This window comes from Echeneis naucrates, chromosome 16 (assembly GCF_900963305.1).
Source record: "Echeneis naucrates chromosome 16, fEcheNa1.1, whole genome shotgun sequence".
NCBI lineage: Eukaryota > Metazoa > Chordata > Actinopteri > Carangiformes > Echeneidae > Echeneis > Echeneis naucrates.
In genome coordinates this window covers 2,229,371-2,255,747 of record NC_042526.1, presented here as the reverse complement: position 1 = coordinate 2,255,747, position 26,377 = coordinate 2,229,371, and the positions used below count along the sequence as shown (strand labels likewise).

At 40.3% G+C, this 26,377-nt stretch overlaps 1 protein-coding gene across 3 annotated transcripts; it reads right to left on the bottom strand.

Moving 5' to 3' along the window:
- Window positions 1-36: 36 nt before the first annotated feature.
- Window positions 37-26,349, bottom strand: cep290 (centrosomal protein 290). 3 transcript variants are annotated; one of them, XM_029523784.1, is made up of 52 exons: window positions 25,589-26,349; window positions 25,144-25,221; window positions 24,841-24,910; window positions 24,704-24,750; window positions 24,026-24,160; window positions 23,420-23,473; window positions 23,296-23,316; window positions 22,069-22,215; window positions 21,637-21,819; window positions 21,367-21,456; window positions 20,850-20,972; window positions 20,298-20,421; window positions 19,152-19,324; window positions 18,679-18,841; window positions 18,462-18,562; window positions 18,295-18,361; window positions 17,469-17,569; window positions 17,189-17,264; window positions 16,926-17,059; window positions 16,042-16,206; window positions 15,023-15,172; window positions 14,806-14,921; window positions 14,613-14,715; window positions 13,933-14,163; window positions 13,010-13,183; window positions 12,818-12,929; window positions 12,313-12,518; window positions 12,018-12,169; window positions 11,423-11,534; window positions 10,767-11,222; window positions 10,490-10,654; window positions 10,044-10,151; window positions 9,747-9,881; window positions 9,395-9,664; window positions 8,988-9,095; window positions 8,583-8,782; window positions 7,914-8,127; window positions 7,179-7,316; window positions 6,796-7,017; window positions 6,178-6,300; window positions 5,930-6,072; window positions 5,109-5,264; window positions 4,864-4,987; window positions 3,346-3,480; window positions 2,955-3,041; window positions 2,543-2,707; window positions 2,324-2,446; window positions 2,068-2,237; window positions 1,771-1,912; window positions 1,262-1,323; window positions 1,040-1,134; window positions 37-787 (listed from the first exon to the last, which is right to left on the bottom strand). In XM_029523784.1, the coding sequence occupies exons 1-52, from the start codon at window positions 25,688-25,690 to the stop codon at window positions 543-545; spliced, it is 7,296 nt and encodes a 2,431-aa protein (XP_029379644.1). In that variant the 5' UTR covers window positions 25,691-26,349; the 3' UTR covers window positions 37-542. The 3 variants fall into 3 exon arrangements, with proteins under 3 accessions (XP_029379644.1, XP_029379643.1, XP_029379645.1); XM_029523783.1 differs by lacking the exon at window positions 23,296-23,316; XM_029523785.1 differs by lacking the exon at window positions 23,296-23,316 and having other exon boundaries at window positions 2,579-2,707.
- Between the last annotated feature and the right edge of the window lie 28 nt (window positions 26,350-26,377).

The following is a 26,377-nucleotide window of genomic DNA, read 5'->3' as shown; positions in this document are numbered from 1 at the left end:
CTTTTGGACAATCTGATTATTATCAAAGCTGCTTTATTGACAAACACTTGTATATCAGAACTGTACAGATATAAAGGAATCTTTATAAATATGCTACATCACCATTTAAGAATTAGTATTAACTAAAAGCTGCCTTTTGGAAGAGGCTGAGAGGTAAACATTATACTGTTCTCAACAGGAGACATTCTTCTAACTGACTTTGGTGGATTTAAATCTTCATCAGCAACAAATCTGAATCAAATATATCAATATCTGCAAAAAAAAAAAAAAATATGGATCACGTTTAGTTTTCTGTGATGGGAAGAGCCGGAAATCCAGTATCAACATCGAACCTTAATGATTTCAATAACGCACTTTGGAAAATATCTAAAGCTTATTTAACATAAGAAATGGAAGCTGGCGTTCAAACGCCTTTTGGCCGTGCTTGTTGATAGTTAATCGTGTAAACACATTTAGCTGAAAACCTTCACGTTCTAACACAAAAAGGCCATGATCATATCTACGTTTAAACGCTGGTCTCCACTAAAAGCACAATAATCCAGCTAACTGACGGACGCTCTGGGCAGCTCAGCTTCAACGCCGAACCGATCACACACTTTCTTCAGCTGCTCCTCCAGCAGGATGTTCTTCTTGACCTCCAGGTTGTAGTTATATTTCAAATCCTCGATCTCGTCGAAAAAGGTCGGGTCAAAGTTCTCTAGCTCTTTCCTGAGCTTTTTCACCTCGGCTTGAAGTTTTGTCTTCTCAGTTTCAGCCGCCTGCAAAAGTGATCTGAGCTTCCCGTAATCTGTGAGCATAAAGAAATGACAGAAACATTTTTAATTATTTTGACTAGACAACTTAAAATCATAAAGTTTGACACTACTCAACAGAAAAAAAGGGAAAACTATAGCGAAAACGTTAACATTATTCATTATTCAACATTATTCAACATCAAAATATCATCAATTTAAAATGTTCTCAACTTGACTGCTTGATTTTCAAGCTAACATTTCTAAACTCTTGGCAGAAAAACGAAAGTCCAAACTGCTTGTCTCACCGAGTTTAGAAGACGTCTCCCCGTATCGCTCGCTGTACTCGTTCAGCCTTTTCTTCAGATCTGCGTTCTCCCTCTTCAGCTCAGCGTTCACTGATCTACAGAACAAACCAACATTTAATGCTCTACGTTCTGCCGTTGGATACACATAATATTAGTTATATTGTTGGATGTTATTGTTATTCTTATGAATGCTCATCAGTGCAGACTTCAGGTTTCACACACCTCATTGTCTGGAACTCCTTGGTGCGGCCTGCAGCAGATGGAGAGCTTTTCAACATGTCAACCTGTAAAAAAATAAAAATAAATAATAACGTAAAAACATTTATAGCACACACGGTTCATGTCCTCTGTTCCTTACTGGGACTAAAAGTCAGGAGAGCTGCTTCAGATTTCACTTTTTTTATCTATTTGTCTCGAAAAATATGAAATTCTTAAAGCCCTCAGAAAGCCCCGAGATGAGGCAATAAATGACAAGTGTGCCTGAACATTTAAAGGTCACCAATCCACAGAACCAACTGGACTAAAGCGGGCTGAATAGCTGCTGTTAGAACTTGTGTTTGGAAGCCTCTACTTTATAAATTGGCCATCTTAGTTCTTTTGAAAACAGAAGAACCCAGATTTGGAGGAGAATCTGAGCCGCTCTGTGCTCCGTCCTGGCCGTCAGGTGTGGTACATCCTGTCAGTCAGAGGAAAACGTTCACTGAGCTGTTTGACTCGGCCCTGATCGGTACCTGATCTTCGAGTTGCCGGATGCTTATTTGTGCTCTTTCCTCGCGCTCGTTCACCTCCTTTAGCTGCCGCTTGAGCTCAGAGAGGTTGGAAGTTTTCTGGGAGAGCTCCTTTTCTAGTTCCTTCATCTTGTTCTCAAACATTCTGCAGACAGGAGTAGAACAAATGCTGACTCACACTCTGCAAACTGAGACTGAAGCTTCTTTTACTGAAAGCCTGAGTTATTTAGATTTTAAGCTAAACTAATAACTGAACGTCACATCAGACTTGAAGGATTCAAAGAGGAGCAGTTTTCTGACCTTGTTACCACGGACCCCTTCCATGTCTTGCTGTCTGCTCCGTCTGTGACGGGTTTGGACAGAGCTGCTCGAAGTCGTTGTTTGGTTTCCTCAAGCTCAGCTTCCAGCTTTTCGTTGTTCACCTCCAGACCTGTTTTGGTGACTCTCATCCTCTCCGCAGCCTCCATCTCCTGCACGCAGTTGAAACAACAGAGGTGAACAGGTTGCCGGCATCGAAGTAGAAAACTCAACATGCAGGATGTAAACGTGCAGTCACCCTTCTGATCTCCCTGCGTAGACGTTCATTCTCCATCACTATTTTCTCCAGGCCTTTGGTTTTAGATTCAAGTTTTGATGCGAGCTCAGCTTCACTTTGACTTTTCAGTTTCTCATAGTCAGCCTGAGAAAAAAAAAAAAAAATATAGAGTCAGTTTTGGTAAAGAAACAAAGTGAACAAATTTTCCCCCACAGATTGAGCAACAATGTGATTAACAACCTTGAGCTGGATGTTCTCCTGCTCCAAGGCAGCCACCTTGTATTGGTCTGCAGGTGAGCCGGATTTCTTCAGCGTCTCGTTTTCCCTCTGCACTCTTTCCACCACCTTCTTCATCAACCCGATGGTTTTCTCCAGTTCAGGTACCGTCTTACCGCTGTGACCAGTCTGATGAGGAACACATTACAAACCACCGTGATGATCAATAGTTGGGGATGTTTCATTTCTATTTCTTTACAAGTAGATTTTAATAATTTTTTTAAAGGACTGGGTAGTTTAGATAAACTATGTGAAGGTTAAGATACACAGACTTTATTGATTCTGTGTTGACGTCTTATTGTTCTTTCATCTTATTTCTCTTCTGAGTCAATGCTGGGAAAGTAGTTGTGTATTGAAAGTTGATAGGGGAACTCACTCCTTGAAGATGAGCCAACTTTTTCTTCATCTCCGCCCTTTCCTTTTTCAGTGCACTGCACATCTCCTGAAGGTCTGCAACTTGATTCTGTGGGAAACAAAAGCGAAAGTGGATAAAATCACATAAAGCAGAAGCACACGCTGGTTGTGTTTTAAGTTCATGTTGGGGTGGACATGAAAGACAAAAACGAATATTTTTGTGACAAGTTCATTCGATTTCTGCCTGTTTTTTTTTAAGTTCTTAGCTTCTAAAAGATTTTTTTTTTACAGTTTCATGAGTAAAAATACTTTCAATCTCGAGTCAACACACTAAATGTCCCTCAATGTCCGACTTCCTTAAAATTGCTTGCCATCAGTAAAAATATTAACACAGAACAAACCATTCTGCATACCTTGAGTCTTGGTAAGTCTTTGTTGGTTTGCTCCAGCTGGAAATGCAATTCCAGGTTCTCAGAAGCCAGCTTGAGGTTTTCTTTTTGCAGGTCCTGATCTCTCTGTGAGGGGGTGCCAGTGCCGCGTCCTGAGGTCTAAAAGAAAGAAAAAAGTAAATAAAATAAAATAAAACCCATAAAGTGTGCCGCAGACAATGATTTAAATGTATGCTTTGTCCAAAAGCTATGATGGGAAAAAGAGAGCAAAGAACAAATCACACAAATCCACAGAACCCTTCAGTCCATGATGGACGATACGGGGGACGGGATGAGCCAACAAGCTATCGAGCAGTTTATATCTACAGCACTGCTATCTCAGCACTATCACTTCAGCTGGGTGACTACAGAAGCAGCCTGAGGTACCTTCAGATATCTAAGCGATCGGCTTTCTGGCTTTTTTAAAAGCTCGCCCTCTTTTCTACCGATAACTGCCCAGGGTTCGCTCAGTGTGGCGTCGGACTCCACATCAGGTTCTTCTGAGCAGGACTGTCGTCCTTCTGTTGCCTCTTTTGTAGTCTCAACCTGCTGCTCAGCTGCAGCTGACTTTCCATCATCATCTTCTGCAGCACGCTCTTTGGCGCTGCTGCTTGTTTCACCTCCTGTTGCTGATCCTGGTCTTTCTAACAGCTCATCAGGCTCGGACTGGTTTTTCTTTGAGGCCTGATGATGAGACAGTAAGGTCCCTGTCCCTGTCCCTGTCCCTTCCCCTTCCTGAACCACATCCTGATCAGAAGCAGGTGAGATGTCCTGTGTATTTTCAACACCTCCTTCTTCTGTTTGCATCTCGTCTCCTGGAACATCGTCAGTCTCGCCACGCCCCTTTTCTCCCGTCACACGCTCTTGGTGAGCGGCTGTGTTCTCCATCACGTCAGGGGTCGGTAGCTCTGAGCTGGTTTGAGTTTCTCTATATGCTTGGCTCATCTTTGGCTCCCTTTGATGGTCAGCTCTAGGGCTCGCAGAGTGTCTGGAGGATTCAGCGGGACAGGGTGCAACATCAAAAGTGACGGAACAAAACCCTCTCAAAGCCTGGAGGGGGAAGCTTTTTACCTTCACAGGCTACAGATCACATTAAATCCAGTGACGGAGACACAAAAGGAGAGAGAGTAAACAATGATGAACAAAGAAATACAACAAAGAAGAAGAATATTTGAACTATCGTCAACTGTAATCCTTTCAGTAGCCACAGCTGATATCTGTCTGGACCCGTGATGATTCAGGTGAATCGTACTAGAGTTGAAAATATATATATACACAAAAAAGGTGTTTGTGCCAAATATTTGTGACAAATTTTGATTTCTTTTTTAACTTAAAGCATGTAAAAACATCACTCAATGAATGTGGAGCATCTTAAATTTACTGTGATGCTGATCATAACTGTTTTTCTTCTCAGTTCCATAAATAATGAAGTAAAAACTTGGAGATAGTCCTGACTTTCATTCCAACACAGTCATTGTATACTTTGAGGTGAGGTGAACTTACGGAGGGTCTCGATAGAGAGCCTTTGGACGTCTGACCCTCCAGATTGTGGACTCTCTCCTCCAGGTAGCAGTTCCTCAGTGTCAGATTCTCCATGGCGTCATCCCGAGGTAAAGCCTGGCGCTGCCTGCAGGTTGCATATATCTGAATCTCAGTTCTTTACTAGTAAAGTATTCCTGCTTATATAATTTATATTAGTTTATAATAACGCATAATGTCTGTGAAATAAGACAGAAAAAGACAGATACTTTATGGTGCGGATCTGTGTCTCCAGTTCTGAGTTCCTCTTCTTCAGCTCCTCCATTTCTTTCTCCATTTCGGTGGATCTCACTCCCACTACCTGATCAGCAGTCACACCGCGGGCCTTCAGCTTCCTCTGCAGTGCACCTTTCTCCTGCTCCAGCCTGCAAACACAATGACAGAATCACAGAATGAAATCAGACCTGGTGCCAACAGCAGCAAAAACAAGACTTCACAGCTGTGTAACAGCTCCATGAGGGCAAGAAAGAACCCCACATTTTTCTGACACTTAGTAAAACTAAAATTAGGAACAAATTTCCGCAGTCAGACCGAGTTCTGTCATAGCCTAACTGAAGTTAAACCTTATTTATGCCAGAAATAAGTTATTCATGCTTTTATTGTTATTTTATTATTATTATTATTATTATTATTATTATTATTATTGGACTTCTGCAATTCGTTATGTGTGGGTATTGATCAGACAGAACTAAACAGCCTACAGCAAACTAGAGGAGAACGAGCTTTTGCAGTTGCGGCTCCCACTCTCTTTATTGTTTTACTGTATTTATTTAATCTAAAGCAGAGCAGTAGGCCTTTGGCTGTTTTAAAATGTGCTGTATAAATAAAGTTGACATTGATATGTTATACATATTAAGAGACCATATAAACCTTCCCCACTTTCCCCCTTGGGTTATATCATGTTTCTTGATGGTGAAAGTACGTGAGTTAATTACAGCAGTTTTCTTACATTTTCTGCTTCTAAGTTTTAAAATTTTCCAACATCCTGCTGTTTTTGGAAGTAGATCCGTCACCTGCTTTACATACTGACCTGCCATATAGCTCCTTCAGAGTGCTGAGCTGTTTTGACAGAGACTCGTTCTCTCGTTCTTTCTCCTTCACCGAATTCTTTACCTTTTCCAACCTCGCCTGCCATTTCTTACCCTCCTCCCACCGCGCAATTTCTTCTTTGGCCTGCAAAAGTAGAAATTTAGCTTTGTGTTCAAACACATCATACATCAATAATGTATTGAATGACAACAAGCATCGCATAACTGTGTGACAGTTTAATCTTCAAACCTTTCCGGAATCGTCTTTGGTATTTTTCAGTTCTGTCCTTCTCTCCAAGTCAGCCTCTAGTCTCCTGATCTTTCTCTGCAGATTCTCCACAGTTGGTCTCTGCCCATCTGGTTCTGGTTGATTCTAATATGGGTCAGAGGATTCCCATAGCACTTCACTTTTCACCAGCAGTATAAATACAGCAGAGAAGGGCAGAGAGCATAACAAGTAATCCCTTCTGACCTTCTTGATTCGATGAGAAGGCACTTAACACTGTAGTGGTTACGATCACACTACATGAAATGGTGTCGAGGTTTAATAAGGAGAGAGAGAGAGATTTTTCTTGGAAAATGTAATTAACTCTGACATCTTACTGGAGGAATTTATCTAAAATCTTCGAACATGTGATTCCATTCTCTGGCAGAATCGAGTCAGTTTTGCATGCCTTGCATTTCAATGTTTTATCCTATTTCAAGACCTGAACATCTTGTCTGAGTCAGAGGATTCTAGTGACTTGCTCACATGATGTTATGCTTAGAGTGGACGGTCGGTGTGGCTCAAATTATCCATCTTGCATAACAATAACAACAGCGACCAGTCAAAGCCAACCGCACTAAAACACCTTTGAGAGAGACTAACCTGCAGCGCAGTGCTGAGCCTCTTGATTTTCTGCTTGAGCTCCTGGATTTCCTGCTCCCTCTCCTCCTTTTCTGTCTGCAGGCGTTTCTGGGTTTTGTGACTCTTCTGGAGCTCCTGGCTCAAACAGTCCACTTCCTCTCTCAGGCTGTTCTCCCGGCCTCGGGCTGTCTTCACGGACTCCTTTGCACTTTGAAGTTCTTCATTAAGTTCTTGTAGCCGCCCCTTTGGAGACGAGAGAGTCCAAAATACATATGTAGTTCTATGTTTTCCTTATTAACATGAAATCTCAGGGGGCGTCGCTGGGCCACTGGGCACTTTTGTTGTGTTTGTCTCCCCAAAGGCTGTTTCTAAATGTCAGTACATGTAAAATATAAGGATCTCACCTTGAGGTCTTTGGTGTGTCTGTCAATCAACATCTGGACATTCAGACTCTCCTCTTTCTGTGCAGCACTGGCTTTGACTTGCTGCTCTGCAGCTGATGTCATCTCTGCTCGTAGCTCCAGCAGAGCTTTACTGAGAGCCTGAGAAAACAGGGAACAAAGGGATGTCAGTTATGATGAATACCAGTGCAGCAGTCAGACCTCTTATTGCATCATTATACAGTTATGCATGAACCATTAGCTATTACTTGCAGCTTGACTTCTTTTTCTATATGCTGTAAATAACAATTGGATTTGTTTTGAAAATAAAAAGAAAAATTTTGCGCATGTAATGTTAAAAAAAGCTTTGGGAACTTTTGTTTATTCCGAAGCTGATAGTCATTGCTGCTTGTTATGAAACCAAAAAGCCAAAAAAGCGATATTCATACACTTCATTCTTCCTTCATCTTCCAAATACAGTAAACAGGACGATGAGTGGGAGAGCATCTAACTCAACCTAGCAGTGCATAAAAAGGCTATGACAGAGGAAACAACTCACTCTGTGGACAGGTGGACAGAGTTTTAAAATCATCTTTAGCATCTCCTCATCTCCTCTTGGAGAGGGATGAAACAGAAGCACTCGGGGGAAACATGTCAAAACCGGACGACATGTCGTAATTCCTGAGAAATTCATCTGAGTTCTTTCATTAGACAAAAATTAAAAAACTATTTTGTCATCTTGTAGGATGATAGAACAACCTTGAGCTGTTTCTCTTTCTGGCCAAGTTGTGCTTTGAGCCGTTCCACCAGGTTTTTCATGGTGTTGCTGGGGGAGCGGTTGTTGGCCTCCTTCTGGGCCTCCAGCTCAGTTTGGAGGTTGTTCAGCTCCTTCTGCACCTGGACCACCTGGCTCTTCTGCTCCTCAGCCTCATTAGTCAGAGCCTTCACCTCAGCAGCGTGACGCTCCTCCAGCCTGCAATGACACAGAGAGACTTCTCTTAACTAGTTTAGAGACAAAATTGGTCAAAGTTGGAATGAATAATATTACTCCTCTGCAAATAATATTATAAATGCTGTCTTGACTTGCTGTCCATCAGAAATAATGTGAGATTAAACTAATGATTTTATTTGACTTGTTCTCTTGTTTCTGAAACATCAGTGTTCCAGTGTACTACTGAAATCTTTTTCTGTTTTAATCCTTTCACCTGGAGTTTCCTCAAGTGCCCCCGTAAGTACCTTTAAGGTTGTTAAAGTCATCTCATTCCATCTGACTGCCATATATAACTGAAGCTATAATGGAATATTACTTTGAACTCACTCAGCTCAGACAAAAGGGACATAAAGAAGTGGGATAAAGATTTTGATTATAATGTAACTGTCCCAGATGACCACTGGGTCAAACTCAGAAAAAGCCTTGGGGTTAATCACTTTGACATCTCGTCAGCCTGTTTCTTAGCCTGCGTCTCCATGCCGGCCCTCTCTCGCTCCAGCTCAGCGGCAGTCAGCTTCAGCTTCTCTGTTGCGGTGGAGAGTGAGAATTCCTGCTCAGCCACCATCTGCTCTAGCTCAGCCAGGCGCTCAAGATGCTTTGAGGTTGGCACCCGGATACTGGACTTCTTCATTAGTTCCTGGACATAGAAAAACAAAAAAGCTCAGCTTGAAATTAAAAAGATTTTTTTTTCCCCACCTGAAACATCAAGTGTGAAATGTTGGGCCACATGATGTATCCATAGAAATACTCTGCCTCTATCCTTTCACCTATATTCATATTCTTCCATTTCAGATGTTTAACAGACACCAAACTGTCAAAGCTGTAAGCAGATACACGCATACCATTGCTGTCTGTTTGAAGCGGTCCAGGGAGGTATCTGTCTGCATGTCCAGTTTCTGATGCAACATTCTTAATTCCTCCTGATGTTTCTTTATCATCTCCTCTTGATCCTGGGATTAACAAGGTGTAGGTAAAAAGAAAAAGAGAGACTCAATAGTTCGTCCTTCATGTAAGTATTGTACTTAAGTATAATTTTTTAGATACTTATTCCCAATCTACTCGTTTCAAAGGGATTTTGATCATTTTAACCCTGTATTTATTCTATTTCTCATAGAAAAAAATCTGTTTTGGTCAGGCTTCATGTCACACCCAGCAACTAATGACCAACTCAGATAAGGTAATGCATGTTCAATAATATCAGAATAAAATTGAAAATAAGAGTGTATTTTTTTTTTTTTTATTCATTTACTTGTCTTGCTTGATCCAACTGGTTCTGATATTTCTTTAGCACATCTTCTTTTCTGTCAAGTCGACCCTGGAGGTCTTTGATGGTCTGGTGAGCGACCCTGAGCGCAGGATGACTCTCTGACTGGCCCTCTTCATGCTTGGAGAGGTCAGCCAGCAGGCGCTCTCTGTTCACAGTGGCAGGGAGCCGAAGACGCAGCTCATTGATCACTTTATCCCTGGACACAATGTTCTGCTCTGCCTTCCACAGAGCTGCTTCTTTCTCCTTCAGTTTCTGAATGTGGAAGATAATTCAAACAATGTGACATACCTCGGATTTAAATGAAATACATATGAAGAGGATGACAGTATAATACCTCATCCAAACTTCTGCAGGCGGCCTGTGTGTCCAAGATGGTGCGGATGTGCACTTTGATTTTAGTCAAAGCAAATTCTAACTGATGAGCAAGAGGTAGGCTCGGGTCTGGCAGAGAGTCAGCTACTTCCTCAAACTGCAGGTAGCAATAACAACCAGAAACATGCAGTTAACAAAAGTCATTTCCACATTCAACATCAATCATATGATTGATAGCCGACTGTCTGAACTAAGAAAACTGGAAAGCCAGTCAGTCTCTGAATCTTCACATCATTTATGACTGTAAACGGTGGTTTACCTTCTCAACGCCTCTCAGAACTTCATCCTGGTGCTTCTCATATTGGTCCACTTGACGCTCCAGTTCAACCTCCCGCTGATCCCATGCAAGCTGGCGTTCTTCTTGAAGCTTGACAGCATAAAAGAGAAAAACTTGGACATTTACCCAAAACACTTCTCTGAAAAACTCCTTAACAAGAGATGTCAAATGTTTCTCTGTTAACGAGTGATGATTTAATGTTTTTGTTCCAAACATGATCCTTCATGTGGAACATGTTTAGAATACGATTTATGAATATTTTGATGAATATGATATGATGATGAATGGGGTTTCTCTTTAGCACCCTGCAGTTTATTCTGCAGCCTTGACGTGGGCAGAAACAATTACATACACATTTGTGATTCTGTATGTGCAGATTTAAATTGTGAACATGTGTAGAATTAATTACAGCTGACTTTTCCCCTCACCGTGTTTTGCTGCACAATCTCCTCCTCCAGCGAGCGGATGCTTCGTTCCTGCTCCTCCACGAGGTTTTTCAGGTATCTGATCTCCTCCTTCTGGACCATCAGCTCCCTCCCTTTTCTCAGGTCCTGCAGACGAACTTCTTCCATCTTCTTGTGCCATTCGGTGACCTGTTTGAACGTTGTAATGAAATGTTGTTGTTCCACTTTAAGCAGCTATGATACTTTTTTTTTTTTTAATCAGTTGAGTGATACGTGTTGCTGCAGCATTTTCTCTACTGACCTTCTGGGCCCCTTTCACGTCCTTTAGTGTTGAGATTAGCTCCTCTAGCCCTTGAAGCTTCAGTTCCAGCTCATCAGCTCTGCCTTCTGCTCTCCTCCTCTCTTTTTCGGCCTTCATTCTCTCTTCCTGGGCCTTAGCTCTGTCCTCCTGGAGGCTCATCATAGTCACAGAGAACTTTTCCTGCTGGGGAAGAGGCAGCGCTCCGGCAAACTGCCTGCGGAGCGACTGGATGGTCTGTCGAAGGTGCTTGGAGCGATATCTGCCCTCCTGGCGGGCGAGGAAAAGGGTTCGCTCGCTTGCATCCAGCCGCTGTTCAGCACGCAGCTTGTTGGCCTCCAGCTGTTGAATGTGAGTGGTGGCCGCCTCAAGCTTGGCCAAAGCAGCTGCCTCGCTGAGCTGCAGAGCCACAACATGCTGGTGGAGCGTCGCAATGAGAGCCTTCTCATCAGACTGTGACTGAGAGAGAGAGGTGACACTGAAGCTGCAGACTGTTTCACATCATTCAATAATGTACATAACTGCCTGTCTTAATATTTTTTTTAATCAGAATCAGAAGTACTATATTCATCCTCATCACTCCTACATAACAGGCAGTAATATTATTCTATTATACATAATAATAGAATAATATATCACATTGAAAAACACCCAGTTACCTGGTAGTCTAATATTTGTCTCCTCAAAGCTTCTACTTCCTTCTCTTTGGACTGTTGTCTGGCCTGTAGAGCAGACACCTGCATCATGGAAACATCAGACACCTCTTGAAGCCTGTACAAAATAACAAAACAGTTTATACAGATATGAAAGCAAATGCAGTTTAACTTTGCATGCATGGTCACATGTTTGTTCAAATTCTGTTTAGTTTAGTTTCGTTGCATGAATAGTCCAATATATTAGTATGCCAAGGCCTGGGTTTTCCCACTAGTCAATCAAAACTGATGAAGTCCAGCTGCCCTTGATTCAACTTCAGAAAACTAAGACCTGTATGACTGAACCTATACAGACTTTTTGAGTAAATTTTGTTTCTCATCCTTGCAAACAAAGTAATTACAGCCAAGGCCTCTCTCATGTTCATTTCCCAGATGGTGGAACAAGCTCAGTCTTTATTTACAGAATAATCTACAGCAATGACCCTTGACAAAAATATTTGCATATAATTTATCTGTTGAATGATATAACTGTAAATTGCACATACATTTCATAATAAGACCCTTGTTGATTAATCCCAGGCCTTCACACTGTCAAACTTACTTGGAGACCTCAACGCGAAGCTCAGCCTCAGACTTCTCTAACTCTGTAATCCTGGCCCTGTCAGCATCACTCACAGACTTGCTGATGCTGTCTGCCAATTCATCTCTCAGTTCCCGCTCCACTTTCTGGGCTTCTACATTCATCTTTGTCAACTGAGGGAAAAAAAGAGTTCTTTAAATCAAAACATATAAATGTCTTTAACTGATCAAAATGTAACACAGAAAGGACATACATTCAGGGGTCATGAACGAAAATGTAAAACAAACAAAAAAAAAAACAATACTTGGGTTCCTACTTCCAAAAACTTTGACTCCAGTTCTACGTTGCGCTCTTCCACTTGTTGGAGAGAGTTCCTCATGTGTTCATACATTTTGTGGGCATGCTCAGCTCTCTGCCTCTCATTCAGCTCCTTCATCTCCAGAGTGGTGATTCGTCGGGCAGCAGATACCATCTCATTGTTGGCCAAGGCTTTATCTGCTTTATCCATGCCATTTTCACCTGCTGATATTCAAGAAAAAAAACACAATTTAACGGCAGGATCCACAGATAATTATTAAATTCTTCAAACATTACTGAATTACATTAAAGCAAAAAGAAAGCTATTCTCAGTCTGAATCAAATCCTGCTGACACTTACTGTATTTTTGTTGTAGGGCTTGCTGACATTTGTGTGGGCTATGATGACATTTTACTTAGACATCAAGTTCACAAAGTCAAAACCTTGACCTTTGACCGGCCCTGGCTCTCATTGGCACATAGGCATAAGAAGCACACTGTCAGTATCCAGCCTCCATAGCTTACCGACTGAGCCGACGTTCTCCCATGCTTGCTCCAAAGTGTTCAGTTTCTCTTTTGTGATCTCTAGTTCTTTCTTCATGGAGGAGATTTGCTCCTGGAGAGACTGATTCTCACCCTGAAACACATCAAAATCAAAAAAGCATGGTACTATAAGCCAGGATGTGTATTGAAGTTGATGAATTAATGGTGTAATACCTCCAAATGTTCGAGATTGGTGGTTCTCTGTATGAGGCGACTGTCCCTTTGCAGCACATCTCTGTACTTGACTGTGAGCTCTGTATACTGTTTGTTCGCCTTCTCCAGGTCTGAGGAGGGCACGCTGTCATCCAGGGCCTTTTGCAGCGCTGCTATCTTATATGCAGCCATTTCCTACAGTCAAAACAAAAGGCAGTGCTGTTAAATGGCCACTTTTTGGTGGTAATTATGGCTGATGCCAACCACAACTTTTACTTGTGATTTCTAAAAGGAAACCATGTGATTTGGCAACCAGTGATTCGCTCATATTCTGGCCAAAACTTGCTACAATAGCTACAGTATTCACTCGTCAAAGACGAGTCAATTAAATGATTTATGGTGCAAACAGTCAGAGAGAGGCTTGTGTTCCTCGTCCCAGTTAACGTCATTCTGACCGGACTATGCATTTCCAAAATCTCTACAGCCAGGGGGGCTGACTAAATGTCATCATCAACAATGTTACAATCATCCCGATGGCCGTAAATCTGTAAATATGGAAGTCAAGCTGTGAAATATACTAAATTCCTTTTAAAAGAAGCTCACTATATTTTAGATAAGAGGTTAAGATCAATCAACTAGAAAAAATACAGGTTCCAGTTCTTCCTCAGCTTTTATTTTAATGCCTCCTTTGTGCTTGTAAATATTCTTTTTTCTATGTGCTGCTGATTTATATTCAGTAGCACAGAGAATAAATAACATTGCCACTACTTATCTACAAAAGTGTAAACTTTCTCAAAATGTGTGATGGTTCTGGTGCATTCCTGCTTGAGTGACTTTTTATTTTATGCATTATCTCTGGATAGATGAAGCTGATTCAGCGTTTCCACTTTTACTTGGACAAACAGACGTTAGAATGGTTGTCTATGAGAATACATTTGTTCTACCTTGTATCTCTGCAGGTAACCTATCCTCTGAGTGACAGAAGCCTGCATGTGGCTGCTCTCTTCCTGCAGCCTGCTGTTCTCCTTGCGGAGGTGCTGTTCCTGCTCCAGCAGGGTGGTGTAGCGCCGTGTCAGTTTTCTCTCGTTAACTTTCAGCACCGTCAACTTGCGGAATGCTTCGCTCAACTGTCTTCTGATTTCGTCTGGGTCCTTCTGAAGGGTGTCTAGCAGCTCCTGAAGGGTGAAATAAATAAACAGATCTAAAAAAAAGGTTTCATCCTGCTGATGCAAAGCATCTCTTACTGCTTCAAACCCCAAATGCTATGCTTTTCACTTGCATGAGAGGATGAAGAAGTAGTTGGTGTAAACACAACAAAGTCTGAAGCTCTTGGCAAAAAAAAAAAAATCATTATTTTTATTGTTATCAATACTACCAACGTCTAAACACCACAACTAATGGTGGAGCAATATATATATATATATAATACACATACAAGATCTTAAACTGAAAGGCAGAGTTTGTGGCCTTTTTCACATTGATCATCTTAGAGGAAAACCTCAGACGATTTTGGACCGTTTGTGTGTGTGTGGCTGTGTGTGAATGAGGCACATTGTCGATGCTCCACTAATGGAGTCCATCTTGCAGCCATTATGTACTGGGAGCACTTATTTATCATACTTACATTGAACTCTTGGATTTTAACAGCGTCCACTTGCTTTTGCTCATCTAGTTTGTCCTTCACTTCTGTAATGGCTGTCTTCTCTTTCTGCCACTCAGCCTTCTCACTGATTAAAAAAAAAAAAAAAAAACACTCAGTAAGGATTTTTCTTCAAGTCACAACCAGAAAACTGCAAGAAGCTTCCTTGTGAACCCACCTTAGGTATTCTTTATAGAGGAGTCCTTGTTGGTGGCTGACAACAGCCAACTTCTCTTTGTATTCCTCCAGTGTTCCTACAAGTTTATCACTTTGTTCCTCCTTGTTTTTTAGCTCCTAATTAATTAAGAGAAGTTTTCTCAATGTTTAACACTTGAAACACATCGATAATGTGTGTGCATTTCTGTCCAGGTCTTGAAAAGACAGCATAAACAAACCTGAAGTAGTCGAACAGCGTACTCGTTCAGGGAAGTGATGATTTCAGTGCTACTGGGCTCCAAGTTCCCGGGAAGGGTCAAGGGTCGGAGGACAACTCCACTGCTGCCAGACTTCCTGAGCAACTCCACTTCTCCTTCCAGCTGGCTCACCTGACAAGCACAAACGAAAGAAATTAAATCGGTATTTTGATCGGTAATCAAATCACAGCCCGACAGCCAGACCAACATTAGTGTCACTAAAATTGTAATTGTTTATCTACATCATTTCTATCATGACTATATCATGCAAGGCATTATCATGTCGATGAAGGTTTACATATTGTCAGTTGAACAACGAGGGGAATATGATCAGTTTCATTCAAACTAATTTAACTATAAACATCTACAAATTAAGTTCTAATTAATGTATTTTTTAAAAATCCAAGCGCAAAATAAGCTAGACAAACAAATGAAAACAAACGATTATAAGTGAAATGACAAAATAAAATGAAGAAGCTTGAAAGAACCATCATTTGGTGGTTGTGGTCTGGAAAACATAGTTTCTATTGGACATGACTCATCATTTATGCTGTTTGAATGCAGGAGCTAAACGTAAGTTGAGACATAAGTTCCACCTCTCTTTATGCAAAACAAAAGCAGCACATGTTATTTCAGAGGAAATTAATTTAACATGGGTTATGCATATGTTGCAGCCCTGTTGGCAATTAATCTCAGATTACTTCAGAAACTGCCACTCTATAAATCGTCATTACGTAAAATTGCATGTGCTCAATTACTTACATATGAGATATTCATGCTTTTAATTTGTGAAACGGCTGTTGTGCCACACAGCTGAAAACACTTATGAGTTGCCCTAAAGTGCCTAATGGTTTAGCCATAAACAACTTATCAAATCATATTAAAACATGTGACCACAGAAACCCAATGACGTAGATAACGCTGTTTTGTTTTTTTTTACCAAAGGAAGAGAAATGAGAAATTTTCTCCTTTGTGTTGAACTGAAACAATCTATGATGTACCTTTTCTTTGGCTCTGGCGAGCTGACCGAAGCTGTTTGTTGCTTCCTCACGTGCCGATTTCAGCTCCTGCCTCAACTCCTCGTTCCTTCCAACAAGCTGATGCATTTGGGACTTGAAGTGCAGGGCTGAATCTGATGGGCCACCCGTGTTGTTGACATCAATCAACTGAGAACAGTAGAAATGGCATTAAAACAAACAGTTTAACTTTGGCTACCTGCAGACATATTTCAAGCTTCGGTTTTTATCAGGCATGCATTTGACTCTTGTTATGGTTTATTACACATTTTGGGTAGAGACCAACCATTTTTATGAGCTTTCAAATTTCCTGTGGTTGCGAAGTAGGGGTGATATAGAATTTGAATGCGGTGTTTGTTCATTGGTTGATTTGTGTGTGCAGCTTTGAATAACACTGGAGACAAGCTGTTCATAACTAACCTCAGCTTGATAGACATATAAACTGTTTGACTTCATATAAATAGAAATGATGAAACATTATATTCTGGTTAAACCTGTCAATCTAGAAGCATTTTGACCACATGTGGAATGTTACTGCAATATTATCTAACAATAATGATGTTGCAGGGAGCCATTAAAGGCCAAAAAGCTTCAAATGTGAAGCCAACAAATTAGTCCTACTGCTCTCAGGGAAATAAGCAGCTGGCTGCATAGGAAGCTTACTTTATTGGGGAAAGTGTGGTAAAATCATCGTTGGGATGGTTTCTGTTCTAGATTAAGAGAACTTTTCTTTGTTTAAAGCCGTCTGTATGCCAGTTGTATACTTTGTAGCATATTTTGTAGAATATGTATGGAGCAAAAGAGAAGAATGTTGTAAAATCAAAGTTTGTACCAGAAAGAATGAGTGTGAAACAATAGGAGACACTTACGTTGGTCAGTCTTTCCAAGTTGGCAACATTGATGGCACCATCAAATGGAGAGGCTGCCTGATTAATCCTCATGGCTTGGAGGACGTCTTTCAGTGCAACCTCCAGGTCTTGTTTCACTTTTGACAGCTCTTCAACTGTGAGTTCAAACAGGGAGGAATGGTATCAATGAAATGCCCCGTGTCTCTGGCTTTTAACCGTCATCACACAAAAAAATGTGCAGCTAATGGAAGAGACTCAACAAAGGACTGAATGGTTCAACTTACGTTTGACTTGAAACTGGGTCTTGTGAAGTCCCAGCTCCCTCTCCTTTCTGCTCAGTTCTTCTTCTAGGTATTCGTTCTGCAAATACGAGTTAAAGCAACAACAGGGCTGATTCAGATGTAATGTACTCTGAGGCAAAAGTCTGATTCTTCTGAGATGCTCAGATACTCCACCTTTTCTTTTATTTTGGTAATTAAGCCTACTCTACTTCATTTAATGCTATCCAAATCACTCAAAATGATTGACGTATCAGTGAAATTACATCACTAGCCTTAAGCTTACCCTGCGTCTGATCTCATCTGCGTAACTGCTGCTCTGCTTCAGTGGCATGGCTCTGCTGGACCTGACGTCTTCATCCAGAAGCAAGCTTGACTGAGGGATCCCTACAGAGGACACCTGATTATTACTTATCTTTTACATCACAGTATTTAAATCAAATAATTAACCCATTAAATACTTTTAAAATACTAACAGATTCTTGAAACGTAATGATCAGTGCATATTTTCAGCAATGTGTCCGCCTCACATTATGGAATCTGCAGTCAGACTCGATAATACATTTATAAATCATCTACAGACCTTTGTCTCCTCCACCTTGTGCATTAGTCCATATACACATTTATTTACTTCTCATTTCTGACGTAGACTTTTGGACTGTGTATTTTTGTCTCTGTATTTTAATGTATCTATCATCAGCGTCAATAATGATTTCATTTCCCTGTGGAGATGAATGAAGTCATCCATGAATTCATCCACTCATCAAAAAGGTGATATAGTTTAATTTTTAGCTATAAAACTGAATTTGTCATAAAGCTCTCTTGTGTAATTGGGAAGAGCCAATGGCCCAGATGGTAAACATATGCCGAACAACTGTGCAGTGCAGATGGATGCAAGTTGAGAAAACTAGCATGACCCCTTTGTACAAATCAGTAGTAGGCACTATGCAGAGACACTCCATAAATAAAACCAGAAATAACTTTGAGTTACAAATATTTTGTCACTCAACTCCTGTGGTCTCACTTGACTAAATGAGAAAAGTATTTAGGTTGAAAGATAATAAATAGAATTGTTATTGTTACTGTTATTAATTTCCATGTTTCATCATCACCTCTTTCCTTAACCATGCTTCGGATCTGTTTCTTAAGCTCCAGCCTTTCTTCTTCAAGCCGCTCAATCTAGAAGAAAATTTAGTTAAAAACTCAGTGAGAGGAAAGGATTGCAGAAAGTGTTGTGCTTTTAGTGGCTGCAGTTATAACCACTAACATCCCACTTTACCTCTTTGGTGAGGACTTGGTTTTCTGCCTTGTACTGACGTTGCCGGAGCTCTTTGGCTCGCCTGAACTCTGTCAGGTCCACTTCCTGCTTCGGCTCTAGACCTTTGGAGTCATGAAAGAGACACAAAACTACAATTATTTTTACCGTTCTAAGTCAAGTTGTGGTTTAGGTTTAGTCTGAAAGATGGACTCAACAACATTTGTTCAAAAGTCCTGACCTAGTTTTTCTCTGAAATCCTCATTTTCGTCCATGAGGTCATTAATTCTCATCTCCAGCTGGTTGATCTCTCTGGTCATGGCCTCCGCCTCACAATCTCTTGCCCTGATTTGACTTTTACACTCCTTGATCTCCAGAATGGCAGCTTCCAAACCATAAATACCCTGTAATAAAAAAAAAAATGCATCCTTCCAAAAGCATGTCTCATTGACTTTATTCCCTTGTTTTCTAACTGCACCCTTTTTAAGCAAATCGGTATGTAATTAGCCATGGTGTAAGACAAACACTGAGCTTGTAGACCCGAAAAGCATGTTGATCACACCACAGTCACATTTCATTGCAATGATGAAGTGTGCATGGACAGCGAAAAAACCCAATCATCCCCACTTCTAGAAGTCTCAAGTCATTTGATTAAGATAAAAAACAAATCTTTGGTATATGCCTAAGGGACAGACAGGGTATGTGTAGACTTACAGACTCGTATTGGCTTAAACGGTTTGAGGCCTCAATGAGTGCTTTGTCTTTTTCCTCAGCATGAGCTTCTGCAAGCTTAACAGCTCGCTCTGCTTCTACCACTCTGGTTGTTGCAGCCTCCAGCTTGGACTTCAATTCTTCAGTTCTTCTCTGCTGCGTGGTTAATGGCAGGTCTGGAATGACAAAAGGAAATTGTCTCAATACGATTTTTTGCATGGTGATCAGTCTGGTTTCAAGCCACATTTTTCAACTAAATCTAAAACTACTGATTTCTATTTCAGCAGCTTTATTTGGCTTCTTGTAGAAGACAAATTCCCCCACCTCCACCCCAAAAAAGAAAAGACAATGACAGATTCTTTGTCTTTGTGCCTGCCTTTCAAGTGAAATTCCCACATCCCAGGAGTGCACACCCATCAACCAGGGAAACAGCAGGACATGTGGTCACAATCTGTTCCTGGACAGCATGAGGATGTTTTTTTCGCAGAATATTAAGAGGTTAATTCACTGGCCAAGAAATGTACTTGAGAGGTCACAGAGACCTTGAACTTTTGCCTACAGAAATTTAACTAGCTAAATACAGGTGAAGAAATTCCACCAGCAAGATTGAAACATGTTTTGTGAGGTCAGAGTGACTTGGGCCTTATATTACATTCATAGCAGGTGGATGATTAGATAAGATCCCCTTACATAACTTCTTTGTCATCTTTTGTCATCTTCTGTTTAATAACTCCTGTCATTATTAATTATTGACTGTGAAGTTTGTTAACTCCGTGTCTGTGTAAAACTCTGGAGCAGAAAATCCTTAAGATCCTCATAAACTGGTATTTATTTTGTGGTGTTCATTAAAATGCTGTTATCTTTCCTAAGCTTGGCATTTAAAATCTTTGAAAAATGTTTTTTCTTAATTTATTTTGTTAGTTTTTCCAAAAAGCAGCGCGAAGAAATTCTATTCCTCCTGACTTACATTCACAATATCACTACTGCAAATGTTTGCATCCCAAAGTTAATAGAGGGAAAAGCAGATTTGAGTATTATATTATTTTGATCTTAAAAGTGTGTTGTGATCTTTTACAATCTTCTTCTTCTTCTTTTTCTTGTCCTATCTTATTTTGAAGGTATAGGAATTTTTTGGAAGGATCCACACACCTCTGTCTTTCTTCTTGGACCTCATTAACTCCTCAATGAGCTGGCTGTGCTTCTCCATTTCCCCTGTGTACTGCTCCACCTGCTCACTCAGCATCTTGATTTGATTGTCTCTCTCTTGAACAGCCTTCAGGAGATTCACAATGAAATAATGAGAATTAAGGTACATGTGTCGGCACTTTCAAAGTTAAGAAAATGTAGGAAATGAAAAACGACGAGCGGGCTGGGAATAATATGCACATGACAGGTGAAACTTACAGCACAGAGTTCATATATGACCTGGGCCAAGGCAGCGGAAGAGAGGACAGGTTGATGAAAGGCATAAAAAAGTAGGAAATGTGACAGATGGGTGGGATAGTATAGTCATGCAGCGTTCCCTTTTCTTGTGCAAGTGAGATATATTTAAGCCACTCACAGAGAATTACACTTCTTCTATGTCAGGAAATTTACTCTGAAAACACGCAGGTGTCATAAATATATTTGTAATTTTTCGCTTTTTTCCAAGTACTACTGTTACACACATGCGTAAAGAAAGCGTAAACAAAGATGAAGGACCTGCTGCAAGGCAATAATGTTGCTTTTGTCTAAGTCCAGTTGGGCCAAACGAAGCTTTTCCCTCAGATCCCGGATCATCTGCTGGTACACCAAAATTTCATCATCCTTCCCAGAGAGCACGTTCTGTGTGTGGGGAAAAGGAAAGTTCATGGTTGTCCACAAAGAGCCACAAAGAGTAGTGATGGTTAAAATGCATACATTTTTTTTTTTTTAATTCAGGGGCTGTTTGAGAATGTGCAGCATGAATGTCACTAACTAAGGTCATGTTGATTAATTGTTTGATACAAAATGCAGTCGTATAAAGTCTGACACTTTGCTCTTCAGTCACTAATTTTCAGAAAATGGCCAATTAAAATGTTTGCAATGGATTAAAAATGTTAAAGAGTTGAAAATTTAGCTTTTTTTAAGCACTTTTAATGCTGCAACTCCATTATTAGTTATCCTTTACATCTATTTGGCCTAAAGAGAAAAAACAAGATGCATTGTTGACACTTGTAGTCATTTAATTAACACTCACCTTCCACTCCTCTACTTTGGCATTGACTGCTGCCATAATTGGGTCATCCTCTTCAGTCATGCTATGAATTTTATCCGTCAACTCTCTGACCTGCAAATTAAACACACACAAAAGCCAGATTTGTTATCAAGTACACATTATAATCATATTATTCAACTTCATCCAAGTGATAATCTTGAAGTGAAATGTTAAACAATGTCACTTAACCCCTCTCAGCAGTCACTCATTTAGTATGGACTTTTCTAGTAGTTGTTTTAAAAGAGACTTTACTTGCAGATTTGCATGATCCCTCTCCCTTCTGAGCTGGTCCATAATAGAATCAGTCTGCTGCACAACAATCTTCATCTTGTTGTACTCATCCGTCATTTTTTCCATATCCTTAACAGACTCCTCCAGACTTTTCTGCATCTGCTCATTCTGTGTCTTCAGATGCAAGTTGTCGTCATCTGCTCGCTAATGGACACAAAGTGTTATGATAAATATGATTTGTTACCGCATACCTTTGCATGAAATAAATTACAGGCTCAAAGTGAAGGTATGGAAAGCAGATGAAATCCATAAAAATCGCATGGAATCAATTTGATCTTGCATGTTTTCTGGCATGGCGAAGGTTTGACATTTCTCAAAGACCAACGCATAGTACTACTGCGAGGCTGGCTTCGCTGAGGAGAGGCTGCAGAAGAGAAAAACATTTCCAAGTACCTGAAGGTCCTCCAAGCATTGGTACAGCTGTCGGTTGGCCAAGTTGAGCTTTCTCTGGATCTCAGCGTTCTCGTCTCTGGATGGGCCCGGCTCCTTCTGATCAAGCTCTGAGCGATAGAAGTCCACATCCTGATGAAGCTGCTCATTCTGTCGTGGTACAGGAAGGACAGAATTATTGTCCGAAAAGGATTAAAGATGTCATCTTCACCTCTGAGATCTTGTTGTGAACATGTCTTGATACTTCTATACAGCTTGATCTATAAATTAACAAAACACTAGCCAGATTATAAGATGCTGAAAAAATTATTATATATATATATATATATATATATATATATATACACAATATATATACATATATTATTATATGTATTATTATTATATTAAATTAATTTCCATCCAGCTGTAGCTACTACACAGGACTGGAATGACAACAGTGAAATATCTTTAACATTTTGAACTTTTATTTTGCTAAATACTTCAACTACGGGTAACTACTGCAAAATCTACTGTCACTTTAGACAAAACACCAGGAAACTACACTCCACAACTGTACTGTATATATTGTACATTTTATCTAATTAAACACGGCCTGAATCATATAGTTCTAATTTGGATTTACTTATTTGTGTCCTGTTCATACCTTCCTCCTTGTCTCATCTGTAGCTTATATTATCTTATGACAGTGTTAATGTTAATGTTTTCAGCCTTTCTGACATTACCTGGGGGCCACCTTTCCCTCTCCCTGATAATTTTATGGTATTAAAAAAAAGGAAATTAATATATCTACAGCGTCATTGCATGTACAATTGAAACATTCATATATTTCACTACCCAACTAGTGCTTATTATGAGAACTGAAATCTACTTGGAGCAGCACATAGTGGTGAGCGCTGTTGCCCCACAATAAGAAGGTTCCGGGTTCTGTCCCGGGTTTCTGTGTGGAGTTTGTATTCTTTCCCTGTGCCTGCGTGGGTTTCCTCACACCGTCCAAAGACATCATGTTTAGGTTAATTGGTGACTCTAAATTGCCTGTAGGCCTGAGTGTGAGTGGTTGTTGGTCTCTGTCTGTCGGCTCTTCGATGGACTGACAACCTGTCCAGGGTGACCCCGCCCTTGCACAATGCTCACTGGGATTGACTCCAGCGCCCGCCCGCAACCCAGAAACATAAGTGGGAGAAGATGAATAAACGAATCTACTTTTCCTACGGTACCTATAATTCTTACCTTCTTCTTAAGTTTTTTGATCTATGGTGATGGAACAGAATGTGGGGAAAAGAAATGATGACTTTTGAGAAAACCATTAATAAAGCTTGATGGTATGTGTGGTGCAGTGCCAGTCACCACATACCTCTTGTTTCAGCTTCTTGACCTCTCCCTCAGCCTCCTCTACTCGCAGAGCCAACTAAGGAAAACAGAACAGGGAGTACAAAACGCATAAAACACAGTAAAAATGTAGCACACTAGATGTGCACTAAATATTGATATTGTGATATTTTTAGGAGGCAATATTCTTTTTCCCTTATATAAACCCAAGTATTAATTACTGGAAAGGGACAATGGGACAAAGTAGACAATGTCTAATAATAATAATAATAATAATAATAATAATAATAATGTCTAAGAATTTAAGTTTTAATATGAATGAACCTGTAAATCCAACAAATTCTGTTTTTTTTTATTCTGTGAGGAAAATAATGCATAATTTCCTATGTATATTGATATATAATGATATGCAGTTCAATAAAACTATACACATTTCAGTAAAACCTATCAGCACATTCTGCAAATGATTAAAAAAAGCTCTTCAACAGCATGGACTTAAAAGGCAATGTCTGCACAATGTCAACACAGTGTGTCCAACTAATGACCTGACAATTATAGGTCATTCCAAGGACCAAATGCTCAATCCAAAGTCTTACGCTATTCATGGGAACGATGGGTAACATGCTCATACCTCCTCGTTGTTTTTTTTGTCCTTGCCCATTTCTTTCTTTAAATGGGTTAACTCCTTCTCCCTTTGCTCCAGCTGAAGCTCGAGCTGCCGAATCTCATCTCTAAGAAAGCGGGTGTCTGGCCCATTGCCGGAGTGCTGAGCCACATGCACCGGAAACAAGATACACAAACAGCCAAACAACCCCCACCAAGAAATCTGTTAGTCTCCCATTAACTAATCTGATAGCAAAATGTATATGCACACAGCATCATTTACACATGTTCTGTGTCTAAACGTTCTCTTTGTAATATAAATAGCTGGCATGTAGAATTCTGAATAATCGGAATATGTACAAACATTAAAAACAATCAAGTTGAAACTACACGTAATGGCTGTGAGCATGTGAGGTATTAGCTGTAATCTTCTTATGTGCTGTGTTTGAGTCAATGCAATCAGTCTCTTTGTAGCCTGGGTTACACTCTATGGCTGGCTAATACATAAATAATGCACTGTTGTCAGTTGTAAATTATCATGAAAGATGACACATTAATATGTTTCTTTCTGATTTACAATGGTGGTGATTTTCATTCCAATGCAAAAAAAAAAAAGAAAAAGAAAATACTGAATTTTTCTCAGTGAATCCCATGAGTCACACTGTATGCAGAGTTAAAGAGAAAGAGAGATCATGAAAAGTGTTACCTTGCGCTCTTTTTCAAGTCTTGACACTTTAGCAAGGAGTTCCTTTTCTATAGAGCATAAGTCATGATCACCACTGTGCTGTTTGTTAGCAGAACAAATAAAACTCTTTGACCAATAAACTTTCTTTGGACACTTACCAGTTTTAGCATGCTGTATTCCAACATTTTCAATAAAGTTGTGGGAAAGAGCAAGTTCCCGATCCTTAATCTAGCAGGCAGTGAGGGAGCGGGAAAGAGGTCAAATTTATTTTAATCCAATTTTTCAAGTAGAATATTAATCAGGGTCTATAATGTGAATTCTTTACTGAACATTGATGCTATTTTAACTTAACATTAACTTAAGTTTACTTAACATTGATGGAATCACATATGCAAAAGGAGTTGTTTAACAATAAGTGTGGTAGAGATTGGCACTGGATAAGTAATAATAACATTGATCACCTTGAGCAAGGCCTGAAACAGTCTAAAAACGTGAACAATGCTGTCGGGAGATTTATCCTTCACCTCCCAGTCTTCAGTCTGCAGAGAAAGTGTATACAGCAGACAGCAGTCAAACTAAATGTGTGTATGAAGCTCAGACAGGACATGCTGCAGATGTAATGCTGTTTTGTGAGGTTAATTGTAATCACAGAAGGAGGGAGGCATGCAAAGTAAAACAATGTGATAGGCTGTATTTTGCTGGCAAAGCTAATCAGTGAGGAGCTTTGCAATAATCCAGGATCAGAAGAACTGGAGTGTTTGCTGGTGCCATTCCGGTCGCTTAACATGCAGTGTTAACTTCGTAATGTGATACCAGAGAAGAGGAAGTGTTGGATGACTGGTTGGTGGGCGACTGGGCAGAAAATGTGAGGTGTTATCAATCAAAGTGTGGAGGGTGGACTTTTACCAAAACAAACATGTCCAGGACCTCCTCCAGCTGGTCTTCGCGTTCTTGGAGGCGTGCAGGATCGATTCCCGTCAATTTATCCCACTCCAGAACAGCAGGCATCTCGGCTGCAGCTTGTTGACAAAGATTTTTCTTTCTTTTTTACCAGACACCTCAGTGCTAGCTACAGCCCAGCCAGTGTTAGCTGGTTAGCTAGATCGCGATCAAACATTGTTTCGCTCCTAGAAAAACAGTGTCATCCTTTGCATGACAACAACTTTTTGACGATGTTGTTCTTAAACAAAAAAGGCACGTCACATCATAAACTTGTGAAAAATAAAGCGTTCGAGCAGCTCCCCCCGTTTCGATGAAGTGCCTTGCGATGGTTTGAAAATGTGTTTTGGATAAATCAAATTCAAGCACCTATGATTATAAGGATGTGTCTAATACAAAAGTCGGAGATTTTTTATGTCATATATATGATAAAATTAAAGTAAACATCTATGTCGAGGTTTCCATGGTGAGATGCTTTGGCTGCTAGGTTACCACTGACAACAACGGTTAGCTGATTAGGCTAGTCCACAAGCAAACAAAACGAGTTTTTTTTTTTTTCAAAGCGGCGAGAAAACACTTTCAAGAAACTTTACCATACTGCAGAGGCACTGCGGGTATAAAATTAACATTTGGCACTTATAAACGCCACTTTAAATGCAGATTCGGAGGTTACTCAGGCCTTTTTTAATCAGAAAATACATCGTCCAACAGAGCTAGCGGTTAGCTTGCGCGGTGACCTTTGAGCCGGAAGTGAAA

Coding starts and splice junctions, on each gene's coding strand:
- cep290 (XM_029523784.1), bottom strand. CDS start 25,690: ATGCCTGCTGTTCTGGAGTGGGATAAATTGACGGGAATCGATCCTGCA. Junction 7,018..7,178: donor GACACACCAAAGACCTCAAG/GTGAGATCCTTA, acceptor TCGTCTCCAAAG/GGGCGGCTACAAGAACTTAA. Junction 6,301..6,795: donor GGCTCAGCACTGCGCTGCAG/GTTAGTCTCTCT, acceptor GACCCATATTAG/AATCAACCAGAACCAGATGG.